General features: G+C 40.4%; 2 protein-coding genes across 7 annotated transcripts; one reads left to right on the forward strand and one right to left on the reverse strand.

Annotated features, from left to right (window-relative positions):
- Window positions 1–9,719: 9,719 nt before the first annotated feature.
- On the reverse strand, window positions 9,720–10,139 carry LOC109167403. Its single transcript, XM_019316422.1, has one exon. It carries the CDS (start codon window positions 10,137–10,139, stop codon window positions 9,720–9,722), a length of 420 nt encoding a protein of 139 aa, XP_019171967.1.
- A 225-nt stretch (window positions 10,140–10,364) lies between these two features.
- Window positions 10,365–24,907, forward strand: LOC109167396 (plasma membrane ATPase 2-like). 6 transcript variants are annotated; one of them, XM_019316417.1, is made up of 7 exons: window positions 10,365–10,551; window positions 12,070–12,290; window positions 12,387–12,434; window positions 12,533–12,604; window positions 12,778–13,043; window positions 13,144–13,280; window positions 24,775–24,907. In XM_019316417.1, exons 3-7 carry the CDS (start codon window positions 12,404–12,406, stop codon window positions 24,857–24,859), a joined length of 591 nt encoding a protein of 196 aa, XP_019171962.1. In that variant the 5' UTR covers window positions 10,365–10,551; window positions 12,070–12,290; window positions 12,387–12,403; the 3' UTR covers window positions 24,860–24,907. The 6 variants fall into 6 exon arrangements, 4 of the variants coding, with proteins under 4 accessions (XP_019171962.1, XP_019171959.1, XP_019171960.1 ...); XM_019316414.1 differs by lacking the exon at window positions 24,775–24,907 and adding an exon at window positions 23,811–24,013; XM_019316415.1 differs by lacking the exon at window positions 24,775–24,907 and adding an exon at window positions 23,811–24,013 and having other exon boundaries at window positions 12,070–12,229.
- Window positions 24,908–25,379: the final 472 nt, after the last annotated feature.

Here is a 25,379-nt window from a genome sequence, read left to right on the forward strand (position 1 = left end):
GTCGAAAGCACCCGGGTTAAAGACTTGCACGGTCTCTGGCAATAGCATTTAAGGCAGTGTATACACACGTCACAGAAACAAATAAGGTATACTCATTTCTTTTATCACAGTCTTAAACACACCATAAAGTAATCCCCGCATAATAGTTAAAAGCTATTCCTTCCGTAACAAAAACATGTCATCCTTCGTCGCCAAAGCTACTGCTGATCTCGCTAAAATTGAGCAGCTGAACGGCCTGAACTACCGAATATGGGCGGTAAAGCTGATGATCCATTTCGAGGCACTCGAGCTCGACTACGTTCTCAACTCTATTGATGCGGCAAATCTGTTCGAGCCTTCACAGTCTGCGCAACCAGCGCAAATAGTAGCTACAGACGATGAACAAGCAGAAAATGCAGTCACCGAACTGGACACAACTCCAGACCCAAAGGCTGCAGACCCGAAGACTCCAACTTTTTCCAAGACGTCCGAACGAGTCCAAGACACTTGTACCAAATACGAGCGTGACAATAAAACGGTAAGAGGAATTTTTTTACACTACATGACTGATGCTCTACTCGACATCTATGCTAGTTATAAGAGTGCGAAAACCATCTGGGATCTTCTACTAAAGAAGTACGGATCAGACGACGCAGGTCGCAAGAAGTACGTAGTTGCCCGTTGGTTGAACTACAAGATGACAGACAGTAAGCCAGTCATTGACCAAGTGCATGAATACGAGAACTTGGTTGGAGATCTAATCACCGAAGGTATACCAGTAAGTGATACTCTTCAAACCTACTCTCTCATTGAGAACTTACCAGAATCCTAATCAAAATTCCAAAACAAAATGAAACACGAGCCTAAGTTGTGCACCTAGGAGGAAATGGTGAATCATATCAACATTGAGGAGGCGTTTCGCCTCAGACAGAGGTTTGCTTCTGTTCCTGAAAATCTAAAGGCTAATGTAATAGAAACAGGTGACGGGTCTAAATCTGGAAATGCTAGCCATAATAAAAAATGGAAGAAATGTGTGAAAGTGAATAACACTAACAATTTCAAGACAAATAAAAACCAAAAATCAGGTAAAGGAGGTCCATGCTACGTCTGTGGAAAACATGGCCATCAGGCAGCACAATGCTACTTCAAGAAAGGAGGTACTAACCAGAAGGGGAACCAAGGCGGACCCAAAAACCAAGCCAACATGGTGGAAGACAATGAAATGGTTGCAGTAGTAATAACACTACAAGCTAATGTTGTAGAAGATACCAAGGAGTGGGTCGTGGACACAGGTGTTTCACGCCATTTCTGCTGCAATAAAAGTCTCTTCAAGGTCTTCCAGGCGATTGCTCAAGGACAAGGAGAACAAGTCTACATCGCCAATGATAGCATGGCCGAGGTAAGGGGTATTGGTTCTGTAGAAATAAAGCTATGTTCTGGAAAAAATCTTTTGTTGAGCAATGTAATGTATGTACCCACTATGCGGAGAAACTTGATCTTAGGGCCTTTGTTGGTCAGCGCCGGGATCAAGTTAGTGTTTGAATCAGAAAGAATGATTATGACTCGCAGGGGGGAATACTTGGGGAAAGGGTATCTGTGTGGGGGGCTTTTTGTGTTGCCCCTCATAGCATACACCAATGAGAACATTGCATCAATAAATAAAGTGAATAATGTGGCCAGTGGTTTTGGCAGTTTTGCTTACATTACCAATTCAATTGATATGTGGCATGCTAGATTAGGACACATTGGTTTTAAGTGTATGAATAGATTAAAAAATATGAACCTGTTACATAATGTGTCTAATGATAATGCAACTAAATGTGAAACTTGCGTTGAGGCAAAGTTGACGAAAAAACCTTTCTCCGTAGCTCAACATGTAACACCCCCGAAAAACATGCTATTTTAAAGCCTTAAACATGCAGATAACTAAACCAAACAACAAACACAGCGGAAGACTGAAAGATAGATAGATATATATAAACTGGAATACGGGGTGCTATGCCACGTTCACCAAAGGGATGAACGCACAGGCAACATCTGCAATGTTTAAATCTAAACCCATTGTCTCATTGTTCTACATCTAAGCTGGCTCACAGGCCACAAAACGTAAGGGAGAAGCTATACTAGCAAGCACTAGACCGCGCACTCGTCTAGACATCACCTGAAAGAACACAATAAACATGGGACGACGCCCAGACAGCGAATAATGCTGGTAACCCACCAATACATGTGAAATAACATACATAGATAAGATATGAGTTGTAAAGCCATTTTCGAAACGGAATACATATGTATATAAGTACAAAACCAAGAGTAATTGTCAACACAAGACTCACGCTCTCAACAAGAACACGGGAACACATCCCAAGACCACAAAGGATAACACAACACAAAGGATAAAGACAAGACCGATGGCAACACATGCCTAGGCAACACATGCCTTTGTGACTACACACGTCACAAGAAGAGAACTCACAACAACGGCTACTCAAGCCCTCGTGACATCACCCATCACGAGTTGATATGCCTTCCTTATGCCCGGTTCCAACCTTATGGCTACCCCCAAACTTATATCTAGTTCCAACCGTTACCTCCAGGACCCCTGTACACAAAGTCCAACCTTATTCCCCCGGGAACCGTCGTTCCCCCTCTAACAGTCCCTCCAACAAAACCACCCATTTCATAGTACACGAGGGTACCGATCACACACGGCAACACATGCCACCCAAGAAACACGTGAACCTTACACAAAGGTCACAAACTCCATAATCACGTCACGGCCACCACGAGGACCACTGCCGTACCTTGGTGACTAAGGCCCCATAAACCGAAATCGTGCAATCCAGGTACAGCCACGCACACAACACCTCAACCGGAATCAATCAACAGATCACAACGAAGATATGAAACCATACTCAATCAAGGAATGGATTATAGTCCAACAACAACGATGAATAACACAAGTTATCATCAACCAATCGGAAGGTACAAACAACACACACGCTAGCATTTAAACACCGAACTAGCATGCTTATCAAATGGGTAAACCAAACGTAGTTCCGAAGAACACACAAGACTCATCATGGTTCAACGAAACACAATGTTGAACACTTAGCACGATTCAAGACACCAAAACCTACACGGATACCTACCGTATAGTTCTAGACATACGAAACATCAAGAAGATGCTCAAATAGTTCCACAAATAGTTCCACCCAAAATATGTACCCCGCGGGTGGGCGCCAGGTTGGACCCCTACCTGTCGTTCCGCCCGCGGGTACACACCTGTGCCCAAATAATCCCTTCGGGGATTTTCAACTCCAAGCTCAAATTCAAGTCCAAAACATGCCAAATCTCACCCAATACAACAAAATGACTTGAATCAAAGGAAATGCCAAGCAATGGCACAAATGAACCCTAAACACAAGCTCTAGATATGCATTTTCACAATACAATGCATAAACACTCACATTTCATAGCAAAATCACATGTAGAATCCAAGAAATCATCATATAGGTAAGCAAAATAGATTTTGTAGAACATGGGTTACCTCTTGTAGACTAAAGACTTCACTTTACACCTCAACAAGCTCCTCACAAAGCTCACCTTCCAAACCCACTTCAAGAATACACCAAAAGATCATAAAGATCCTATCTTTAAGAATAGACACATAAGAGAACACTAAAAACACAAGATGAACTTAGATCTTACCCTCCTAGATGCCCAAATATATGAAAGGTTGAATCTTGGAAGCAACTCTTGAAGTTTTGGCAAGGCTTCAACTTGGCTTGGAAGGAAAGCTATCTTCCTTTTTAGATAGAAGGTGGAGCTAGATTTTTAGAAAGTGTAAGGAAAGAATGAAGGTGGTCTACTAGGTTAGGTTACAATACTAACAACAAGTGAAAGGTCAAGAATACCCTTACTAACTTAAGGAAGTGTAAGGGAACAAGGGAACTCCTTACAAAGCTTAAGGTACAACTTTGACTTTGGGGTTGACTAGTCAATTACTAGTCCCCGACTGTTGAATTTTCAAGGATTTTTGGAATTAATTCACCAACTGAAATATGATTAATTACTCAATTCGTCCCTAAATTGAATTTGGATTTCGGGGTGTCACATCCTCTCCCCCTTCAAAGAAGCTTCGTCCCCGAAGCTTGGGTACGACGAATTAAAAGCAAACGGTGAAAGGAAACAACATTGTGACAAGAGGTTCAAGAACAAACTCTTTTGGTCAAAACTCAAAAGGATTCACAAGAATTTCAAAGCAAGAAAGAAGGCATTTCAAATCATGGATTGGGAAGAGTTTAATAAACGGATATTTTGAGCATCACGAACTCTAGTCTCAACACAAACACGGACTTCTAGCCAACCACTAAGAACTAAACAACCAACACAAAGCACCAACTACTAAGCTAACTAAACAACAAGGCGACAAGCAAAACAAGCACAAAAGTGAACAACAAACAACCTACAAACGCCGACAACAGCTAAGAAGATACAACTACTAAGGACGAACAAGATAGCCACAGCTTCACACTAGAAGGACACGCTCTCCGACTCCTCTTCATCATCTTCTCCTCTACGGCTTGAACTGGCTTCAAGCTGGTCCAACCTATGGTTAACTGCGACGGACGGCGTCTTCATAAAAGCGAAGCAACTAAACCAACTACTCAAACTACAAGCTAACAACCACGGCAAACAAGAGAGAACGACTAAACGCACAACTGAGCAAACAACTACAAACGAACCTCCTAACAAAACAAACAAGGGGCGCAACAATGTTCTACAACGAAAACGGTCGGCCTGCTAAACGGATGACAAAGCTTAAGAGATGGGTTGCAAATGAGGTTTTAAGCAACAAGGGTATTCGCGACCAACTAAAGTTAGAGAAACCAAGGGTTTAAGGTAAGGTAGTAAGATGGATAGGTTTGGTCACAACGAAATTCAACACCAAAACCATCGGTTAACAAAACGAGATACAAGACTTAGAGCTAGGTTGAGGGTTCACAAAGGTAAGATAAGAAAGAAAGATAAGGTGGTAGATAAAAGATTTACCGGAAAGGAAAGCTAACTTCACACCGAGCCTAGCTCTTGCTCAAAACTAGCTAACGATCTACTCAAAACGAGACGGCTCAGCTAAGGAACAAGCCACAAACAGAAACTGACACCACAAGAACTCTAAACTAGATCACTCGGGATCATGGAACTAGGATTGCATCTTCAACTGCTCTCTGCTGACTTCTTCAACCAAAGGAAACAAGGTACTCCCAGTACTTAACTTGAGCTCGGCATCTGCGTGAACTTGATCCGTCACTTCTGACAAAAGCTTCAACTGCTAGATCCAAAACACGAGTTGGACGTCCTTCTCTCCGGCTCTAGGGTGAATTTGATGCAGGCTACCGACTTAACACTTGCATTAGCCCACAACCCGCTACTCGCTGCAAGGCAAAGCTTGAAAACTTCAAGGTTTCGGTTCGGATGAAAGGTCCAAAACAGGGACGGTAAAAAAGGAGAAAGGTAACTCAGAGGAAAGAAGGCTCACAAGAAGAGATGCGGTTCAACGGAAAGGATTAGAGTGAAAGGTTTGGGTTCAGAAACTCAAGGACCACGTTACTTAGGAGTAGGATCAAAGTCATCAAATTTGCAACTTAGGAAATAAGGTTTCCACATTGCACAGAATCGTTAGAAGCGGAGAATACAAGAACGAGGATCGATTCAAGGGACGATCAAGGTAAGAGTTTAGGTTCAACAATTCGAGGACCATGTTGATGAAGAAGAAGAGGGTTGTAAACAGGGCTAAAACTCAAGGAGTAAGGAATCAAAACGGGGTTTTAGGGATTGAAAGAATTTCCCCACGGAAGGTATCTGGTTTAAACTCAAGGAAAAAGTTGATTAGGAAGGGAATCCAGATTTTCAAAGTCACGACTTAGAAAAGATGAGGTGGTAACCTTGAACAGAATCAAATCAAAGAAGGAACAAGAACGAGGTTTGAAAGAATTGAAAGGATTTCCTAATGAAGGGTACTAGATTTAGGCTCAAGAATAACGTAGGTTAAAAAGGAAATCAAGATTTTCAAGATTACAACTTAGGAAAACGAGGTTGTCATCTTGAATAGAATCAAATTAAGAAGGAAACAAGAGCGTGATTCGAAGAGATAGGAAAGATTTCTGAGGAAGAGACGTTTGGTTTGACAAGAAGATGCTAGAAGGACGGTTTAAAGAGGGTTAAGGATTCTCGACTTCAGGCTACTTCTTCGACTTGACGCTTCGATCACTGCACTATAGACGAACTGAAGGCTCTCTACTTTGACTCGGACGTGGTTTAACTCTTAGACCTTGCCAGATTCCTTCATAAGCTGATGTCACCGCCGCCATGCACAAGATGGTTTGGAAAGAACACAAGAACAAGGTTCGGAAGAAAAGGATCACTTGGCAAAGGGGTCACTGGGTTTGTCTAAGGGAAAGGAAAGATTAACGAGGGTCAAGGGTAACACTCAAACAAGCTAACACTCGAAACTGACACGCAAGGAAAGGCATAAAGACGAAGGAAGGTGCAACTAAAGGGTACAAGAGCTCACTTCAACGGTTCCCACTTGCATCTGCCTCACGACTGTTGATCTTGCCTTACCGAGGTTGTTGTTGAGTCTGTTGAAGTCTTCCTCTTAGTCCTGCACTCAAAGGACCGGTGACCTTTCTTGCTACAAGCAAAGCATTCTATCGGCTTACCATGACAGCCAACGCCGGGGTGGTCACTTCCACACTTCTTGCAAACGGAGCGCCTTCCCTTAACCATGATCTTCCGGATTGGCTGGGGAGCCTTACCTCTCTTAGAGTCGTCCCTTTGCAGGCTTCTTGTTGATCCAACACTAGCAGCTGTCAAACTCCTAACCACAGGTGAAACGCTTTCGTCAAGCTTCTTTTTACGGTTCTCCCGGATTCCTTTTTGAACTTGCTGAACTCGGTAGAGGTCGATTGCACAAAGGTAGGCCTCCTTGACTTGAGCAGGATAGCACCGCTCGCGTAACTTAACCTTCAGGTCTTCCCAACTGAACTCCAGATCTTGTCTACAAGCTGGCCTTTCAAGCATCCACCACGAGTTCGCTTCTTGCCGAAGGTAGAACGTAGCCAACTCCACCTTGCGATTCTCCGGGCATACCACAACTTCGAAGATCTTGTCAAACATCCGGATCCACTCGTCCAGCACTGCGGAATCTTCTTCACCGGCGAAGATCGGGGGACGGAGACTTGCGACTTGGCGTACTATGTCACGATTCCCATACCGAAGAGGGTGGTTGTTGAGGAGGGCATTGCTCAGCGTCTGGGTGATCTGTGTCAGATGATGGAGACTTTGAGCTAACTGTTCACGGGTGACTGCTTCTGAAGACCTTGCACGACGTCTCGATGGTGCCATCCTCAACTTCTACAGCAACAGCACGATAACGGGAGGAAACTCAGGGCCCGCACCCTTACCTGGTGCCTTAACTAAAGAGAACCAAAGCTAAAAGGAAAACAAGCACAGGAAACACAACAGAAAACAACACAAGAACTCACAACCTCACCACGCGTCCTAAAGTCCTAAGCCTAACACTTAGATTCTTAAGGTCACCTTAAGGTCTCAAACCACGCTTAGTGTAACACCCCCTAAAAACCAGCTATTTAAAAGCCTTAGACATGCAGATAACTGAGCTAAATGACAAACACAGCGGAAGACTGAAAGATAACTAGATAAACATAAATCCAAAACACGGGGTGTTATGCCACGTTCACCAAAAGGATGAACGCTACGGCAACATCTGCGACGTTTACTTCTAATCCATAGTCTCAAAAGGCTACAACTAAACTGGCACACAGGCCACAAAACAAGAGGGAGAAGCTACACTAGCAAGCACTAGATCGCGCACTCGTCTAGACATCACCTGAAAGAACACAATAAAACATGGGATGACGCCCGGTCAGCGAACAATGCTGGTAACCCACCAATACATGTGAAATATCATACATAAGTATCATTTTCGAAACGGAATACATAAGTATATAAGTACAAAACCAAGAGCAATAGTCAACACAAGATTCACCAGTCTCAACAACAACACAGGAACATATCCCAAGACCACAAAGAACTACACGACTCACAATAAGGGTTCAAGGCATGATCTATCATCACACAATAGATCAAAACCCGGCATGCACAACGCAAAGGAATAAGACTCACCCACGGCAACACATGCCAAGGCAACACTTGCCTTTGTGACTACATACGTCACAAGAGAAGAACTCACAACAGCGGCTACACGAGCCCTCGTGACATCACCCATCACGAGTTGATATGCCTTCCTTATGCCCGGTTCCAACCTTATGGCTACCCCTAACCTTATATCTTCTTCCAACCATTACCTCCAGGACTCTTGTACTTCTTAGTCCAACCTTTTCTCTCCTAGGACCGTCGTCCCCCACCAACAAACCACCAACAAGACCACCAATTTCATAGTACACGAGGGTACCGTACACACACACGGCAACACATGCCACCCAAGAATCCGTTGGAACTCTTTGCAAAGTTCATCAGCTACTATCCAAATAGAATTGACGGTATGCTTCGATTTCCTGCATAAGGCGTCCGCTACTACATTAGCCTTTCCCTCGTGATACTGGATATCCAATTCATAGTCCTTGATGAGTTCTAACCACCTTCTTTGTCGCATGTTAAGATCCTTTTGGGTGAAGATATATTTGAGACTCTTGTGATCCGTGAAGACCTTGCAACGCACCCCGTACAAATAGTGCCTCCAAATCTTCAAAGCAAACAGCACGGCGGCCAATTCCAAATCATGTGTAGGGTAATTCTCTTCATGAACCTTAAGCTGACGCGAGGCGTACGCAATTACTCTCCCATTTTGCATCAACACACAACCTAGTCCCTTCTTGGATGCATCACTGTATACTTCAAACCCTTCTGTTCCTGATGGCAAAATTAAAACTGGTGCAGACGTGAACCTCTCCTTCAATTCCCGAAATGCTAACTCACAAGCTTAATTCCAAATGAAAGGCACTTCTTTCGTTAATAACTTAGTCAATGGTTGAGCCACCTTAGCAAAATCCAAAACAAACCTTCGATAATAACCCGCTAAACCAAGAAAGCTTCTTACTTCCGCCACCGATGTAGGCACAGTCCAATCCTTCACTGCCCGTATCTTGTCCGGATCCACAGAAATACCCTTACTATCAATCACGTGTCCCAGAAATGCTACGCTGTCCTTCCAGAATTCGCACTTCGAAAGCTTGGCGTACAACTATTTTTCCCTCAGAATCTAGAGTACCGTCCGAAGGTGTCCAACATGCTCCTTTTTATCTCTTGAATACACCATGATGTCGTCGATGAACACGATCACGAAGTCATCGAGATGAGGTTTGAACACTCGATTCATCAAGTCCATAAACACTGCAGGGGCGTTTGTCAAACCGAACGGCATCACCGTAAACTCGTAATGACCGTACCGAGTCCGAAATGCGGTCTTAGGAATATCCATATCTGCCACCTTTATCTGGTGATACCCGACCTCAAGTCAATCTTGGAAAACACTCCTGCGCCACGGAGTTGATCAAACAAGTCGTCGATTCGTGGAAGGGGTACTTGTTCTTGATGGTGACTTGGTTCAGCTCTCGATAGTCGATGCACAACCTCATACTACCATCATTTTTCTTTACAAACAATACTGGAGCTCCCCACGGCGATGTACTTGGTCAGATGTCGCCCTTGTCTAAAAGCTCTTGTAGTTGGGTTTTCAGCTCTTGCATTTCTTTCGTTGCTAACCGGTATGGGGCCTTGGAAATGGGTGCGGTGCCTGGTATAAGATCCACCGAGAATTCCACTTCTCTCGGAGGGGGCATACTCGGTATTTCCTCGGGAAAAACGTCAAGGAACTCACGGACGACGGGTATGGTCTGAGCTACATTCCCTTTTGCCTTCAGGTTTTCAACAGAGCACAAGAACAACTCATTGCCTTTCTCCACGTACTTTTTCATCTTTATCATTGATACTAACTTGATCCCGGGTTTCTCCGTCGTTCCCCGATACGACACCCTCTTCCCGCTGGGCCCCCGTAACACCACTTTCTGCTCTTTGCACCGGATTTGGGCTCTAAACCGTCCCAACCAGTCCATACCTAAGACAACCACTAGTACAAAAAACATCAATAAAATTGAATAATTCACGTCCAAAGTTCAAACTTTGGACGCCAAAAGTGTAATGCGGTGGCGTTTTTATAATTAAAATGTCGCTATATAATTTATTTTTTATTTTGTTTTTAATTAAAATGAATTGGCGTCCAAAGTTATAGACCTTTGGACGCCTGGCCTATTATTTGAGTTCAAAATTGAAAACCCTTCCTTCATCATCAGATCTACGCTCTCCACACTCCACACACCTAAATCCCTCTCCTCACCGCGTCGCCGCCGCTCCTCACCGCAATCGCATCCAGAATAGCAGAGAAACAGAGGAAAAGGAATAGAAACTCGTCGACTCTACCTTCGTCCGAGTTGGACTCCTGTTTGTTCCACCTCAGTCTCACACCAGGTCAGTCTTCGACTATTCTCCTCTTTTATTTTTTAATTCTTTTTATTGACTTAATTTATTTAAACTTACGCCATTGAATTTAGCTGATAGATTGCGGTAGAGTTAAATTCCTTAATTTTTCTTTGTTGTTTCTTTTTGGGATTTTGTTTGTTTATTTGTTTTTGGCTGCGCGGGTTAAGTTTTTCTACTCGGTTGAATCTGGGTACTAATTTGAAATTGGGAACCAATTTCACAGGGTTGAGATGGAGTCAAAGCTCATATTTCAATTAATTTACCTAATAATTCCTGGAAAAAGAAAACAATTTTTTTAAAAAAAGAGGAATTATGTAATTTATTGGAATGGTTCACTGTGAGGTTGAATTGAGAAGTTCTCTGTGCTCTAGGTTTATGAAACTTTAGTTCTGTAGATTGATGGTGGTGAATGTAACAATATGATCTGTTGGCTTGAAGATGATTGCTCATTGGTTTTATCTGGTGTATATTGTTTAATTATTTCCAAAATAAGAGCTGGGGCATGGATACACCCTTTAATTTTCATAGGTTTTATCTGGTATAAATTGTTGCATTACTTCCAAAATAAGAGCGGGGCATGGATACACCCTTGAATTTATTTGCTATGGCTCACCACTTTTTAAGCAAAATATCTTTCTGCCTTCTTTATCTATTGTGCCCATTGGCTGTTGAAAGGATCCATTAATTTCATTCTTTTCCATTCTTGGTACTAATTTGCTTGAGATGGCAACTTCTTTTTTACTCCGTCCATCCCATTAGGGAGAAGACTTGTAAGAGGTTGGTTAATTAGGAAATGACTTAACTAAATATGGTAATACAGAAAATAGGCTGCTTGTGGCTCAGCAAAAAAGGATCTTTAAATTAGTCAAATGTTTCCATCTTTTTGACATTTACTTGATGAATAAAATATTTTAGTAGCAAAAAAATAATAAATAATTACTCATTTTTTAGCGTATTGAAAAAATGAAAAGATCTAAATAGCCATGTAAGTTATATATTCTTTAACAACATATTTGGTACACATAATGAATTTTAGAAGAATAAAAGTCCTATTGAATAGGAAATGGAATAGGCAAAGAATAGAATAGGAATTCTATTCATTGTTTGGTTTGTGGAAGGGGGATTTCATTGCATTTTGTAAGATCCATGATCAACAATAAATATTAGTACATTTTGCAGTGAAAATAAAATCAAACTAGTGTAATATAATTTGCAGACATGCATTTATAATTAATTAATTTAAACATATGATCATATATAATTAAATAAATAATATTTTGATCTGTTTAAAACATGTATAATATCTTCATCATTTTTTTTATTCGTTTTCATTTTTTTTAATCTTTGATCCTCATTGCAATACAATGTAGATTGATTTGGCTTTCTGCATGTTGACATAATGCACTCCTTTAGAAAGGTGCATCCATTGTGATCATTTGTAGATAAGGATATTGTAGATGTTGTACTAAAGAGTTTGATGTTCTCCTAAATCTAAAACTGCTGCAGCCGTTTTGGAAAATTTGTTGAGATTCAGTTTGATAAACATGGAAGAATATCAGGAGCAGCTATCAGGACCTACCTCCTTGAAAGATCCCGTGTTTGCCAAGTTTATGATGCTGAGCCTAATTATCACTGCTTTTACCTACTTTGTGCAGCACCACAAGAGGTTTGATACAGCTAAAGTTACAGTACCGATTCAAATTTCTAGTCATTTTGTTATTTGACTGGTAAAGAACTTGCTAACTTCCATTAATACTCCTATTGAAATAGGTTGTTACAGATTTCATGATAACATGTATTCATTTCCTCCCTAAAATATGCAGGTTGGTAGATAAGATAAATGTTTCAATTGGGCAAGATTCCCAATCAAGGTGTATCTTTGGGGTCCTTGACATTTATGGTTTTGAAAGCTTCAAGCACAATAGGTATAACAACTACTAACATCTGGGATTTCTTGCAAGCACAATAGGTCTCCAACCCCACTGCCGCCGCTCCACGCCGCAAGCAAAGTCGCAAACTCTATGTCAGCGTTCCGCAGCAGGTAATATAGATGCAGGTTTGGTTTAATTAGATGTCCGCCCACTATAGTAATATAGATGCAGGTTTGGTTTAATTATATGTCCGCCCACTCCCATTTCCTTCCATCTCAATACATCCTTTAATTGCTCTAGCTCTATCTGAAAACCTTTTGCACGCACTATCATATCCTTCAAGAAAGAGGCTATCGAACCGGGATCGATAATCTACTCGTTTTGCTCATTGGTGGCATTCCAATTTCCATGCCAACTGTTCTTTCTGTCACCATGGCTATAGGCTCTCACCGTTTGTCACAGCAGGTCAGTAGATTCAAAACAGTGATTCTTGCTTTTGATCACAACTGTGTGTCATCGAGGAGATGGCCGGGATGGATGTGTTGTGTAGGTGATAAAACAGGCACTCTCACACTCAACAAGCTTAGTGTTGATAAGAACTTGATTGAGGTTAAGAGATCTTTTTATTCTGTCAAAACTGTATATTTTAGAGGAAAAGGAACATAAAGGTCAAGGCTCACTATTTTTGTTTTTTTTTTTTTTTTTTCAGTTTTTTCCCAAAAATATCGACAAAGATACAGTTGTATTGTATGCTGCAATGGCGTCGAGTTCTGGAAGGAATCACAAGCATGAGACTTTTTTAGCTTCAAGTTCTGGCAGGAAGATTCTTGTTTGGGATATTAGCAGGTATTTCTTCAGTACTGTTACATGGTGCATAGCTATATCTATGAAGAATTCAAGAAATGAATGCATTGTTATATGAGTTTTTTACTTTTCTTGAAATTTCTGTCAAAAATATCCCCAAATTCAAAGATAGATATACAAATGCAAGAAGAAAACAAACCTGTGTGTAATTCACTTTTTTGGCTAGTTGTGGGATGAATGCAAGACTTAGGATACCACTATCCTAAGCACAATCATATGTGGTTGATAAATGTTATCACAATATTACATCTTTTAAGTAGTTTATTTTAATTGTAAACATTTAGAATTTGTAGTTTATTTGTAGTAAAATGTTATTAAAATTGAAATTTTAGATTGGTGTGTTTTAGTTGATAAAATTGGTGTGTAGTATATACATTTTAAATTGATTAACGTTGAAATATATTATTTGGTAGTTATGCTGAGATGTACAGGAAAATATTGGTAGTTTAATAAAAAAAATGTTTTTTTTTTTTAATTTTTTTTTACTATACGCGTTTTTTACTATACGCGTCCAAAGTTCAGGAACTTTGGACGCGTATAGTATTTTTTAAAAATAAAATAAACACTATACGCGTCCAAAGTTCACGAACTTTTGACGCGAATTATCATTTTTCGCGTCCAAAGTTCTTCAACTTTGGACGCGAATAATCATTTTGCGCGTCCAAAGCTACTTTGGACGCTGATTGTTTAAACAATCAGCGTCCTCGTCATCTGCGTCCCAGCTACTTTGGACGCGAATTTGCCTTAACTTTGGACGCGAATGACTGTTTCTGTACTAGTGCACGTCTATCCCGTCAAAGTTGTACTGGATTAGATCACTAGGAAACTCCTCTCCCTTGATGTTAATATTGATGCCTTCAAAGAGACGGTCACACGTCCTAACTTCCCCGGATGCTACCTTAACGTTAAGCTTCACACCAACGCCACCGGTTAAACCAAAGTTCTTCACGAGTCCGGGTGATACGAACGAGTTAGGATGCTCCCGAATCGAACAAGATCGTTGCCGGGACGGTCTGCACGAGAAAGGTTCCAATTACTACATCACTGTCTCCTGTTCGAGCTTCACTTAAGATAGGCATTCTCCCTTGAGGTGACCCTTCCGTCAAATGGTGAACCTCTATTCTCCCGTTTCTTCTTAAATCCCGAAATGCCGGTAAGGTAGCTGCACTAGGACTTACTTTTTTTGACGTGCCGCTCCGGATCCATTGCTCAATTACCCCAGAAGCATCACTAGATTCGGCCAACCTAGATTTCTTAACCACTTCACCCGCGTCTTCAAACGCTGAGGTATGCTGACGGGGAGGCATCGCAAACTTCTACAACAACAACACGGTTATCAAAAGATAGCAAACAAGCAAAGAACAGAAAGCAACACTCAGCTAACCGCGCAACCTAGAATCCTAAGCCTAACACTTAGATTCTTAAGGTCGCTTAAAGGTCTCAAACCACACTTAGCCACTTAGTAAGTCTAGACTTAACTCCTTCCTAGGCTCAAACCTAAGCTCTGATACCAACTGTAACACCCCCTAAAAACCAGCTATTTAAAAGCCTTAAACATGCAGATAACTGAGCTAAACGACAAACACAGCGGAAGACTGAAAGATAACTAGATAAACATAAATCCAAAACATGGGGTGTTATGCCACGTTCACCAAAAGGATGAACGCTACGGCAACATCTGCAATGTTTACATCTAATCCATAGTCTCAAAGGGCTACAACTAAACTGGCACACAGGCCACAAAACAACAGGGAGAAGCTACACTAGCAAGCACTAGACCGCGCACTCATCTATACATCACCTGAAAGAACACAATAAAACATGGGATGACGCCCGGTCAGCGAACAATACTGGTAACCCACCAATACATGTGAAATATCATACATAGATAAGATATAAGTTGTAAAGCCATTTTTGAAACGGAATACATAAGTATATAAGTACAAAACCAAGAGCTAATAGTAACCACAAGATTCACCACTCTCAACAACAACAAGGGAACACATCCCAAGACCACAAAGAACAACACGACTCATAATAACGGCTCAAGGCATGATCTATCATCACACAATAGATCAAAACCCGACATGCACAACGCAAAGGAATAAGACTCACCCACGGCAACACATGCTAAGGCAACACTTGCCTTTGTGACTACATACATCACAAGAGAAGAACTCACAACAGCGGCTACACGAGCCCTCGTGACATCACTCATCACGAGTTGATATGGCTTCCTTATGCCCGGTTCCAACCTTATGGCTACCCCCAACCTTATATCTTCTTCCAACCATTAACTCCAGGACCCCTGTACTTCTTAGTCCAACCTTTTCCCTCCTGGGACCGTCGTCCCCCACCAACAAGACCACCAATTTCATAGTACACGAGGGTACCGTACACACACACGGCAACACATGCCACTCAAGAATCACGTGAACCTTACACAATGGTCACAACTCCATAATCACGTCACGACCACCACGAGGACCACTGCAATACCTTGGTGACTAGTGTCCCATGCCACTAATCGTGCAATCCAGGTAAAGCCACACACGCATCACACCTCAACAGGAATCAATCAATGGATCACAACGAAGATATGCATACTCAATCAAGGATTGGATCACAGTCCAACAACAACAACGATGAATAACACAAGTTATCATTGACCAATCGGAAGGTACAAACAACACACATGCTAGCATTTAAAAACCAAACTAGCATGCTTATCAAACGGGTAAACCAAAGATAGTTCCGAAGAACACACAAGACTCATCACGGTTCAACGAAACACAATGTTGAACACTTAGCATGATTCACGACACCAAAACCTACATGGAATCCTACCATATAGTTCTAGACATATGAAACATCAAGAAGACACTCAAATAGTTCCACAAAAGAACATCGGGAAGTCAAAAGACCAAATACCGAGTCAAAAGAATCACGGGGAACATATCCCAATCAAACACCACAGTGTTCCCCGTGGGTGGACCCACGGGTAGGCTCCCACCCGTGGTTCCGCCCGCGGGTACACTACCCACCGACTTATGTTCTCCGCGGGTGGGCGGCGAGTTGGAGCTCTACCCGTCGTTCCGCCCGCGGGTACATATACGTGTACAAAATAATCCATTCGGGAATTTTTTTCTCCAAACTCAAATTCAAGTCCAAAACATGCCAAATCTCACCAAATACAACAAAATGACTTGAATCAAAGGAAATGCCAAGCAATGGCACAAATGAACCCTAAACACAAGCTCTAGATATGCATTTTCACAAGTCAATGCATAAACACTCACATTTCATAGCAAAACACATGTAGAATCCAAGAAATATTCATATAGGTAAGCAAAATAGGTTTTGTAGAGCATGGGTTACCTCTTGTAGACTAAAGACTTCACTTTACACCTCAACAATCTCCTCTCCAGGCTCACCTTCCAAACCCACTTCAAGAACATACCAAAAGATCATAAAGATCCTATCTTTAAGAAAAGACACCTTAGATAAAACCAACAACAAGTGAAAGCTCAAGAATACCCTTACTAACAAAAGGAAGTGTAAGGAACAAGGGAGCTCCTTACAAAGCTGAATGTACAACTTTGACTTTGGGGTTGTCTAGTCAATTACTAATCCCCAACTATTAAATTTCAGGAATTTAAGGAATTAAATTACAAATTGAAATAGGATTAATTACTCGATTAATCCCTTAATTGAATTTGGATTTCGGGGTGTCACACTTAGCCACTTAGAACTCTAGACTTTTACCCTCCTAGGCTCAAAACCTAGGCTCTGATACCAACTGTAACACCCCCGGAAAAAATGCTATTTTTATAACCGTAAACATGCAGATAACTAAACCAAACAGCAAACATAGCGGAAGACTGAAAGATAGATAGATAGATATATATAAACTGGAATATGGGGTGTTATGCCACGTTCACCAAAGGGATGAACGCACAGGCAACATCTGCAATGTTTAAATCTGAATCCATAGTCTCATTGTTCTACATCTAAGCTGGCTCACAGGCCACCAAACGTAAGGGAGAAGCTATACTAGCAAGCACTAGACCGCGCACTCGTCTAGACATCACCGGAAAGAACACAATAAACATGGGACGACGCCCGGTCAGCGAATAATGCTGGTAACCCACCAATACATGTGAAATAACATACATAGATAAGATATAAGTTGTAAAGCCATTTTCGAAACGGAATACATATGTATATAAATACAAAACCAAGAGTAATTGTCAACACAAGACTCACGCTCTCAACAAGAACACGGGAACACATCCCAAGACCACAAAGGATAACCACAACACAAAGGATAAAGACAAGACCGATGGAAACACATGCCTTTGTGACTACATACGTCACAAGAAGAGAACTCACAACAACGGCTACTCAAGCCCTCGTGACATCACCCATCACGAGTTGATATGCCTTCCTTATGCCCGGTTCCAACCTTATGGCTACCCCCAACCTTATATCTAGTTCCAACCTTTACCTCCAGGACCCCTGTACACCAAGTCCAACCTTATTCCCCTGGGAACCGTCGTTCCCCCTTCAACAGTCCCTCCAACAAAACCACCGATTTCATAGTACACGAGGGTACCGATCACACACGGCAACACATGCCACCCAAGAAACACGTGAACCTTACACAAAGGCCACAAACTCTATAATCACGTCACGACCACTACGAGGACCGCTGCCGTACCTTGGTGATTAAGGCCCCATAAACCGAAATTGTGCAATCCAAGTACAGCCACGCACACAACACCTCAACAGGAATCAATCAACGGATCACAACGAAGATATGAAACCATACTTAATCAAGGAATGGATCACAGTCCAACAACAACGATGAATAACACAAGTTATCATCAACCAATCCGAAGGTACAAACAACACACACGCTAGCATTTAAACACCGAACTAGCATGCTTATCAAACGGGTTAACCAAACGTAGTTTCGAAGAACACACAAGACTCATCATGGTTCAACGAAACACAATGTTGAACACATAGCACGATTCAAGACACCAAAACCTACATGGATACCTGCCATATAGTTCTAAATATACGAAACATCAAGAAGACTCCCAAATAGTTCCACAAAAGAACATCGTGAAGTCAAAAGACCAAATACCGAGTCAAAAGAATCACGGGGAAAAAATCCCCCAACAACACCACATCGTACCCCGCGGGTAGGCCCACGGGTAGGCGCCTACCCGTGGTTCCGCCCGCGGGTACATGCCACCCAAAATATGTACCCCGCGGGTGGGCGGCAGGTTGGATCCCTACCCGCCGTTCCGCCCGCGGGTACACACCTGTGCCCAAAAAATCCCTTCGGGGATTTTCAACTCCAAGCTCAAATTCAAGTCCAAAACATGCCAAATTTCACCCAATACAACAAAATGACTTGAATCAAAGGAAATGCCAAGCAATGGCACAAATGAACCCTAAACACAAGCTCTAGATATGCATTTTCACAAGACAATGCATAAACACTCACATTTCATAGCAAAATCACATGTAGAATCCAAGAAATCATCATATAGGTAAGCAAAATAGATTTTGTAGAACATGGGTTACCTCTTGTAGACTAAAGACTTCACTTTACACCTCAACAAGTTCCTCACAAAGCTCACCTTCCAAACCCATTTCAAGAACACACCAAAAGAACATAAAGATCCTATCTTTAAGAAAAGACACCTAAGAGAACACTAAAAACACAATATGAATTTAGATCTTACCCTCCTAGATGCCCAAATATATGAAATGTTGAATCTTGGAAGCAACTCTTGAAGTTTTGGCAAGGCTTCAACTTGGCTTGGAAGGAAAGCTATCTTCCTTTTTAGAGAGAAGGTGGAGCTAGATTTTTAGAAAGTGTAAGGAAAGAATGAAGGTGGTCTACTAAGTTAGGTTACAATACTAACACCAAGTGAAAGGTCAAGAATACCCTTACTAACTTAAGGAAGTGTAAGGGAACAAGGGAACTCCTTACAAAGCTTAAGTTACAACTTTGACTTTGGGGTTGACTAGTCAATTACTAGTCCCCGACTATTGAATTTTCAGGATTTTAGGAATTAATTCACCAACTAAAATAGGATTAATTACTCAATTAGTCCCTTAATTGAATTTGGATTTCGGGGTGTCACACAACATCACTCAAAATGTGCATTAGATTTAATTCATTCGGATATAGCAGATTTTAGAAATACTGAAACTTAAGGTGGAAAAAGATACTACATATCTTTCATATATGATTTTACTCGGTTTTCTAAAATTTATCTTCTAAGAACAAATGATGAAGCTGAAGAAAAATTTGTGATTTTTAAGACCGAGGTCGAAAATCCACTAAGTCTAAAAATCAAAAGGTTGCGTTCAGATAGAGGGGTGAATATGAGTCGTTGTCCTTTAAATCATTATGTGAAAAACATGGAATTATCCATGAAGTGACAGCACCATACACCCCCAACAAAATGGAGTAGCTGAAAGGAAAAATCGGACTCTAAAAGAGATGATAAACGCATTCTTGATAAGCTCAGGTGCCCCAACGCGTTGTGGGGGGAAGCTGCACTTACAGCTAATCATATCCTAAATAGAATACCTCACAAGGGGTATGAGAAAACACCTTATGAGATGTAGAAAGGATACACCCCAAATTTGAAATATTCCAGAGTGTGGGGGTGCTTGGCCAAGGTTGGGTTACCTACTTTGAAAAGGCCTAACCTTGGGTCTAAGACCGTAGATGCAGTCTTCGTGGGGTATGCAGAAAATAGTGCTGCATACCGATTCATGAACTTAGACAATCGGTCTATATGTGAAGCAAGGGAAGCAGAAGTTTTTGAGAATATCTTTCCCTTAAAGTCTCCTATTAGCTCTCATAGGAACGAACCAACTCCGTTTTCACTCTTGAAAAGTGAGAATGAGCCTGATTAGCTCAGGAGGAGCAAGAGACAACGAACTGAAACAAGCTTCGGTTCAGACTTTGTAACATACATAACTGAGTTAGAAGATATAGATGAACTATTTGATCAGTTTGTATGCCAACTAGTTCTTGAAGAAGAGCCAAAAACCTTTGAGACCGCTATGCGCTCGATTGACGCTGTGCTTTGGAAAGAGTCTATCCAGAGTGAACTAGACTCAATAAAGTCTAATCACACATGGGAAGTGGTAGAGCTTCCAAAAGGGGCAAAGCCTATTGGTTGCAAGTGGATTTTCAAAAGAAAATTAAGACCCAATGGGTCAATAGAGAGGTTCAAGGCAAGACTTGTAGCCAAAGGTTATAAACAGAAGTTTGGGGAAGATTACTTTTGTACCTACTCACCTGTGACAAAAATAGCAACAGTACGGGTGCTATTCGCGTTGGCCGCAGCGCATAAGTGGGCATTCCATCAAATGGATGTCAAGACGACCTTCCTAAATGGGGACCTAGGGGAAGAGATCTTCATGGAACAACCGCCAGGTTGCGTTGACCCAGGACAAGAAGGAAAGGTGTGTAGTCCCTTTACGGGTTAAAACAAGTCCCCAAACAGTTGTATGAAAAATTTCATAGGACACTAATGGATTTGGGATACATGATCAACAGATTGGACGCCTGCCTACACGCGAAAGAGTTTGAGTCAAGCGTTGTACTCATCTGCATCTACGTAGATGACATGCTAATCTTCAGTCCTAATGTCAACACAATAATAGAGACTAAAAAGTCTCTGTGTGAGAAATTTGACATGAAGGATTTGGGGGAGGCCGATGTGATACTTGGAGTAAAGGTCACCCGAACTGGGAATGACTATAAGTTATCACAAAGACACTACATAGAAAAACTGTTAAGAAAGTTCAACAGTTATCAAGTGACTCCGGCCTCAACCCCATATGACTCCAGTGTCAAGTTGTCAAAACACACTAGAGCAGGGGTAGCACAAGAGGATTATGCAAAACTAATAGGGAGCATGATGTTCTTGATGAATTACACCCGACCCGACATTGCTCTTGCAGTGAACAGGCTTAGTCGGTACACTCACAACCCAAGTAAAGCCCATTGGCATGCACTAAAACGTGTATTACGCTACCTAAGAGGTACAATCGAGTGGTGGCTTAATTATACTGGGTTTCCAAACGTCCCAGAGGGATATTGTGATGTTAACTTGGTTAATGACAGTGACGATGTCAGTTCCACCAGTGGCTACGTATTCACCATGGGTGGAGCAGCTGTGTCATGGAAATCAACCAAACAATCTTGCATAGCCAGATCAACAATGGAAGCTGAGTTCATAGCTCTAGATCTGGCTGGGCAAGAGGCTGAATGGCTAAGAAACCTACTGGCAGACATGCCGTTGTGGGGGAATTCCACTCAATCAGTGCTCGTACATTGTGACTCACAAACTGCCATATGTGTAGCAAAAAATAGTGTTTACAACGAGAAAAGAAGACACATAAGAGTCAGACATGAGTCTGTACGGCAGTTAATAGTGAATGGTGTAGTCACACTGGAATATGTGAAATCTGAGAGGAACATTGCAGATCCTCTAACAAAAGGATTAAACAGGAAAGTCATCTTTGATACGTCAAGAGACATGAGGTTAAAATAAAACGTAAGGAATTCGTGGTAAACGAAGCCCCCTAATTCCTACATGCCCAGCTGAGGCTTAGAGATGTGTTCAATAAAGCTGATGTGTGCACCAGAGTTCAAAACTACCCACTTCTCAAAGAGTTCAAGACTCAGTTCACTCCTGAGAAGTAAGTTACTCAGGTCACTACGTGCTAGTTCAAGTTCTACACTGGCATTAAGATCGGCTAATATTCCAGTCTCCACACTCCTTGAATGTGTGGGGGATTGTTGGAGATTGGCATTCAAGAATATGGTTTAGCTTTAAGTTTGGCTTTAAGACTTGTCCCACATTGGTTTCCAAGAAGGAAATATCCCACCTTTTTAATACCACTCCAAATGGGTTCTTTGAAATGTTTCCAAGAGAGAGGAAAGGGGGAATCTCGCGCGCGCCGCCTCCCGCTCGGCTCGGCTCGTTCCGTGCGCGACGCGGTGTGGTGGGGTCAAAGTTTTGTTTTGCATGTCCGACATTTTCACTTGAACTAGTCTACTCTGTCCAATTTTTGCGCTTCAAAAAGAGTCTTGTGGCCAGGAGAAATTCGAGCAGAGCAAGCGTGCGTAGCTTCTCCACCCTTTGCGTTATTCTTTGTGGATGTCGTGGGGAAGGCCGTTGGTTCCATATATTATAAATACCATGCCTTCCAAAACTCATTTACAAGAATAATTCTAGTGCTAATACGTATTCTCTCAGTGCAAAGATATACGTGAGTTATTCTGTGTTTGCTGGTCGAAAGCACCCGGGTTAAAGACTTGCACAGTCTCCAGCAATAGCTTTTAAGGCAGTGTATACACACGTCACAGAAACAAATAACTTATACTCGTTTCTTTTATCACAGTCTTAAACACACCATAAAGTAATCCCCGCACAACAGTTCTCACTTTAATTTGTTGTGTGATTTGAATACTCTCTTTGTCAACAAATACCTCAAGTAGTTAATATGATTGACTTTATTAATTATATTTTTTAAAATTTTTTTCATGGTATTAATAAAATACTTGGTAAATAAATATATAGAATTATTTTGTATTATAACTTTGATATTTAATTAAAAAATAGTGCACAAAAAAGATAATAGACAATATAGTGAATATAATCAATTGATGAATTTGAATATAAAGAATTTTTACATTAGAGAAATATAAAGACAATATAACTAATAAAATTATTTCTCTAATTAATTTGTTGATAATGAATAATTTTTTTTAATAAAGACATTGTAGGGACAATGTAGCGAATAAAATCAATTGATGACTTTGAATGTAAAGAATTTTTATTTTTATATTGGAGAAAAATAAATACAATATAAATAATGAAATTATTTCTCTTATTTAATTTATTGATAATGAATAAGTTTTTTTGAATAAAGACATTGTAGACATATAATTCTTAATTAAAGAAATGCATATGTCTTATTTTTTGTTGTAGGCTTGTAGCTACTTAATTATTATTTAATTTAATAAGAGTAAAATAGAGTACAAATTATGCCAATTTTGATTGGGATGGGGTTCGAACCTAAGACCTTTCTTATTGAAATCAATGAGTAAGTTAACGGTGAACTAACAGAAATTAACTGAAAAGATAATATTTAACGAAAAAGTTAACAGATAATCATATTCATTAAGGATAAATTAGGGAATCTTAGGAAAAATTAAAATCTGATCAAATCTGAGCCATTCATTTGATTAAAAAATTTGACCGCCATATTTTCTACCCATTATAGACCTAACTCTCTTGGGCTCTTATTAGTATAGTATAGATTATAGTATTTTGAGATGGTTTTCTTACGTGAGATATAGTGTAATAGGTTTTTAGAACCTCTTTAAAAAGTATTATATTTTTAATAAAAATATATTGTGTATCTCACACAAATTTTTGTGTAATATCAAATATATTTCAGATTAAATGCATTTAGATGCCAAGCTCCTTGTGCTCAGATGGCATGTAGTGACTGTTTCATATGGGAGGTCTTGAGTTCAAGCCTCAGATACAAATGAACTAGATCAATAGCTATCCATAATAACCTGTACCTTGAGATATTAATTTAATATTTCCTCTGGGGTTCAATATAGCTTTTATCCCATAATAATCCTGTACCTTGAGATATTAATTTAATCCTGTACCTTGAGATATTAATTTAATAATTACCTTCCTCTGGGGTTCAATAGAGCTTTTATCCCATAATAATCCTGTACCTTGAGATATTAATTTAAGGAACTAGATCAATTGAGCTTTTATCCCATAATAATCCTGTACCTTGAGATATTAATTTAATAATTATCTTCCTCTAGGTAACCCAAACCAAGTTGGTCGACCTATTGGTTTAGTAATATAAGGTTTTCAAGTTCGATTTGCTGATGGTATGCATCCTCGGGTAGTGGTTGTGTGTTTTTATCGTAATACAAAATTATTATCTTCCTCTTGTAGAAACTTTTTTTTTTTTTTTTTTTTTTTTTGTTGGGGATCAGACGATCTAAAAAATTATCATTGTTGTTGGGTAGAGGTCGGTGAAGGGCCAAGTTTAGCACCAGGTAACTAGAAAGATTGTTGGATTGAGGTTTGAAGAGTCAAGTCCACACCCTGCCTCTTAGAAATGTAACGGTATAACAAAATAAGTTTAAGATGATTGGTTTTTATTACTGCTTTAGTATGATTTTGTTAGTTAATAGAACCAGTTTTCATTATGTTGAAACTATTTGTAGGAGCAGGATACTTTAGTTGGTTTAACTATTCTAATTAGCAATGGATAATGCTAGAGAATGTGAATGCATACATTTCAACTGCTGAATTATTAATGCTATTACTCTTCTTCTGTATTTCTTCTTGTTATAAATGGATTCTTATTTTAACCAATGTTGTATTAGGTTCATGCATCCACCAGGGTCTCATGTACATATACAGAACAATTACTCCAAATATGCTGTAGAACCAGCTACTTCTGATATATAATGCATTTTCGTTTTGTTCCGGAGAAATTCATAAATTAATGCTAGCACATTAACTAGCCTATATTTTTTGGATCATGATTCCCATTATAAGATCATACATAACCAAACAGCAATATTTGTAATCATTCACATTTCACCCTACTACCAAACATGTTAATTAAATACTTTTACTAAAACTCATTACCAGTACCAAATATTTGATACTCATTCCGATTCCGATTCTCATTAGCGAACCAAACACACCCTAAGTTTATCATTATTTCTAGTTTTGTGGACACTATAAATCACACCAATTAGTATATATTAGATGTTTCTTCTAGAAGTACAATGAACCACATTTTGCAACCCAACGGGCATACACTAAGGACTATGGTGCTGGTATTATATAGATGCAACTAGGTTTCCTAACTAAAATAAGCTTTTATGAGGCTTCTAAATAAAAATAATAATACAATTAGGTCCTATTATTACTTATTCAAGCTTTGTTGGGCAGCGACTTGGAAAGTCAAATAAAGCATTCT

The sequence above is a fragment of the Ipomoea nil genome, unplaced genomic scaffold (genome assembly GCF_001879475.1).
Source record: "Ipomoea nil cultivar Tokyo-kokei standard unplaced genomic scaffold, Asagao_1.1 scaffold3162, whole genome shotgun sequence".
Taxonomy (NCBI): Eukaryota; Viridiplantae; Streptophyta; class Magnoliopsida; order Solanales; family Convolvulaceae; genus Ipomoea; species Ipomoea nil.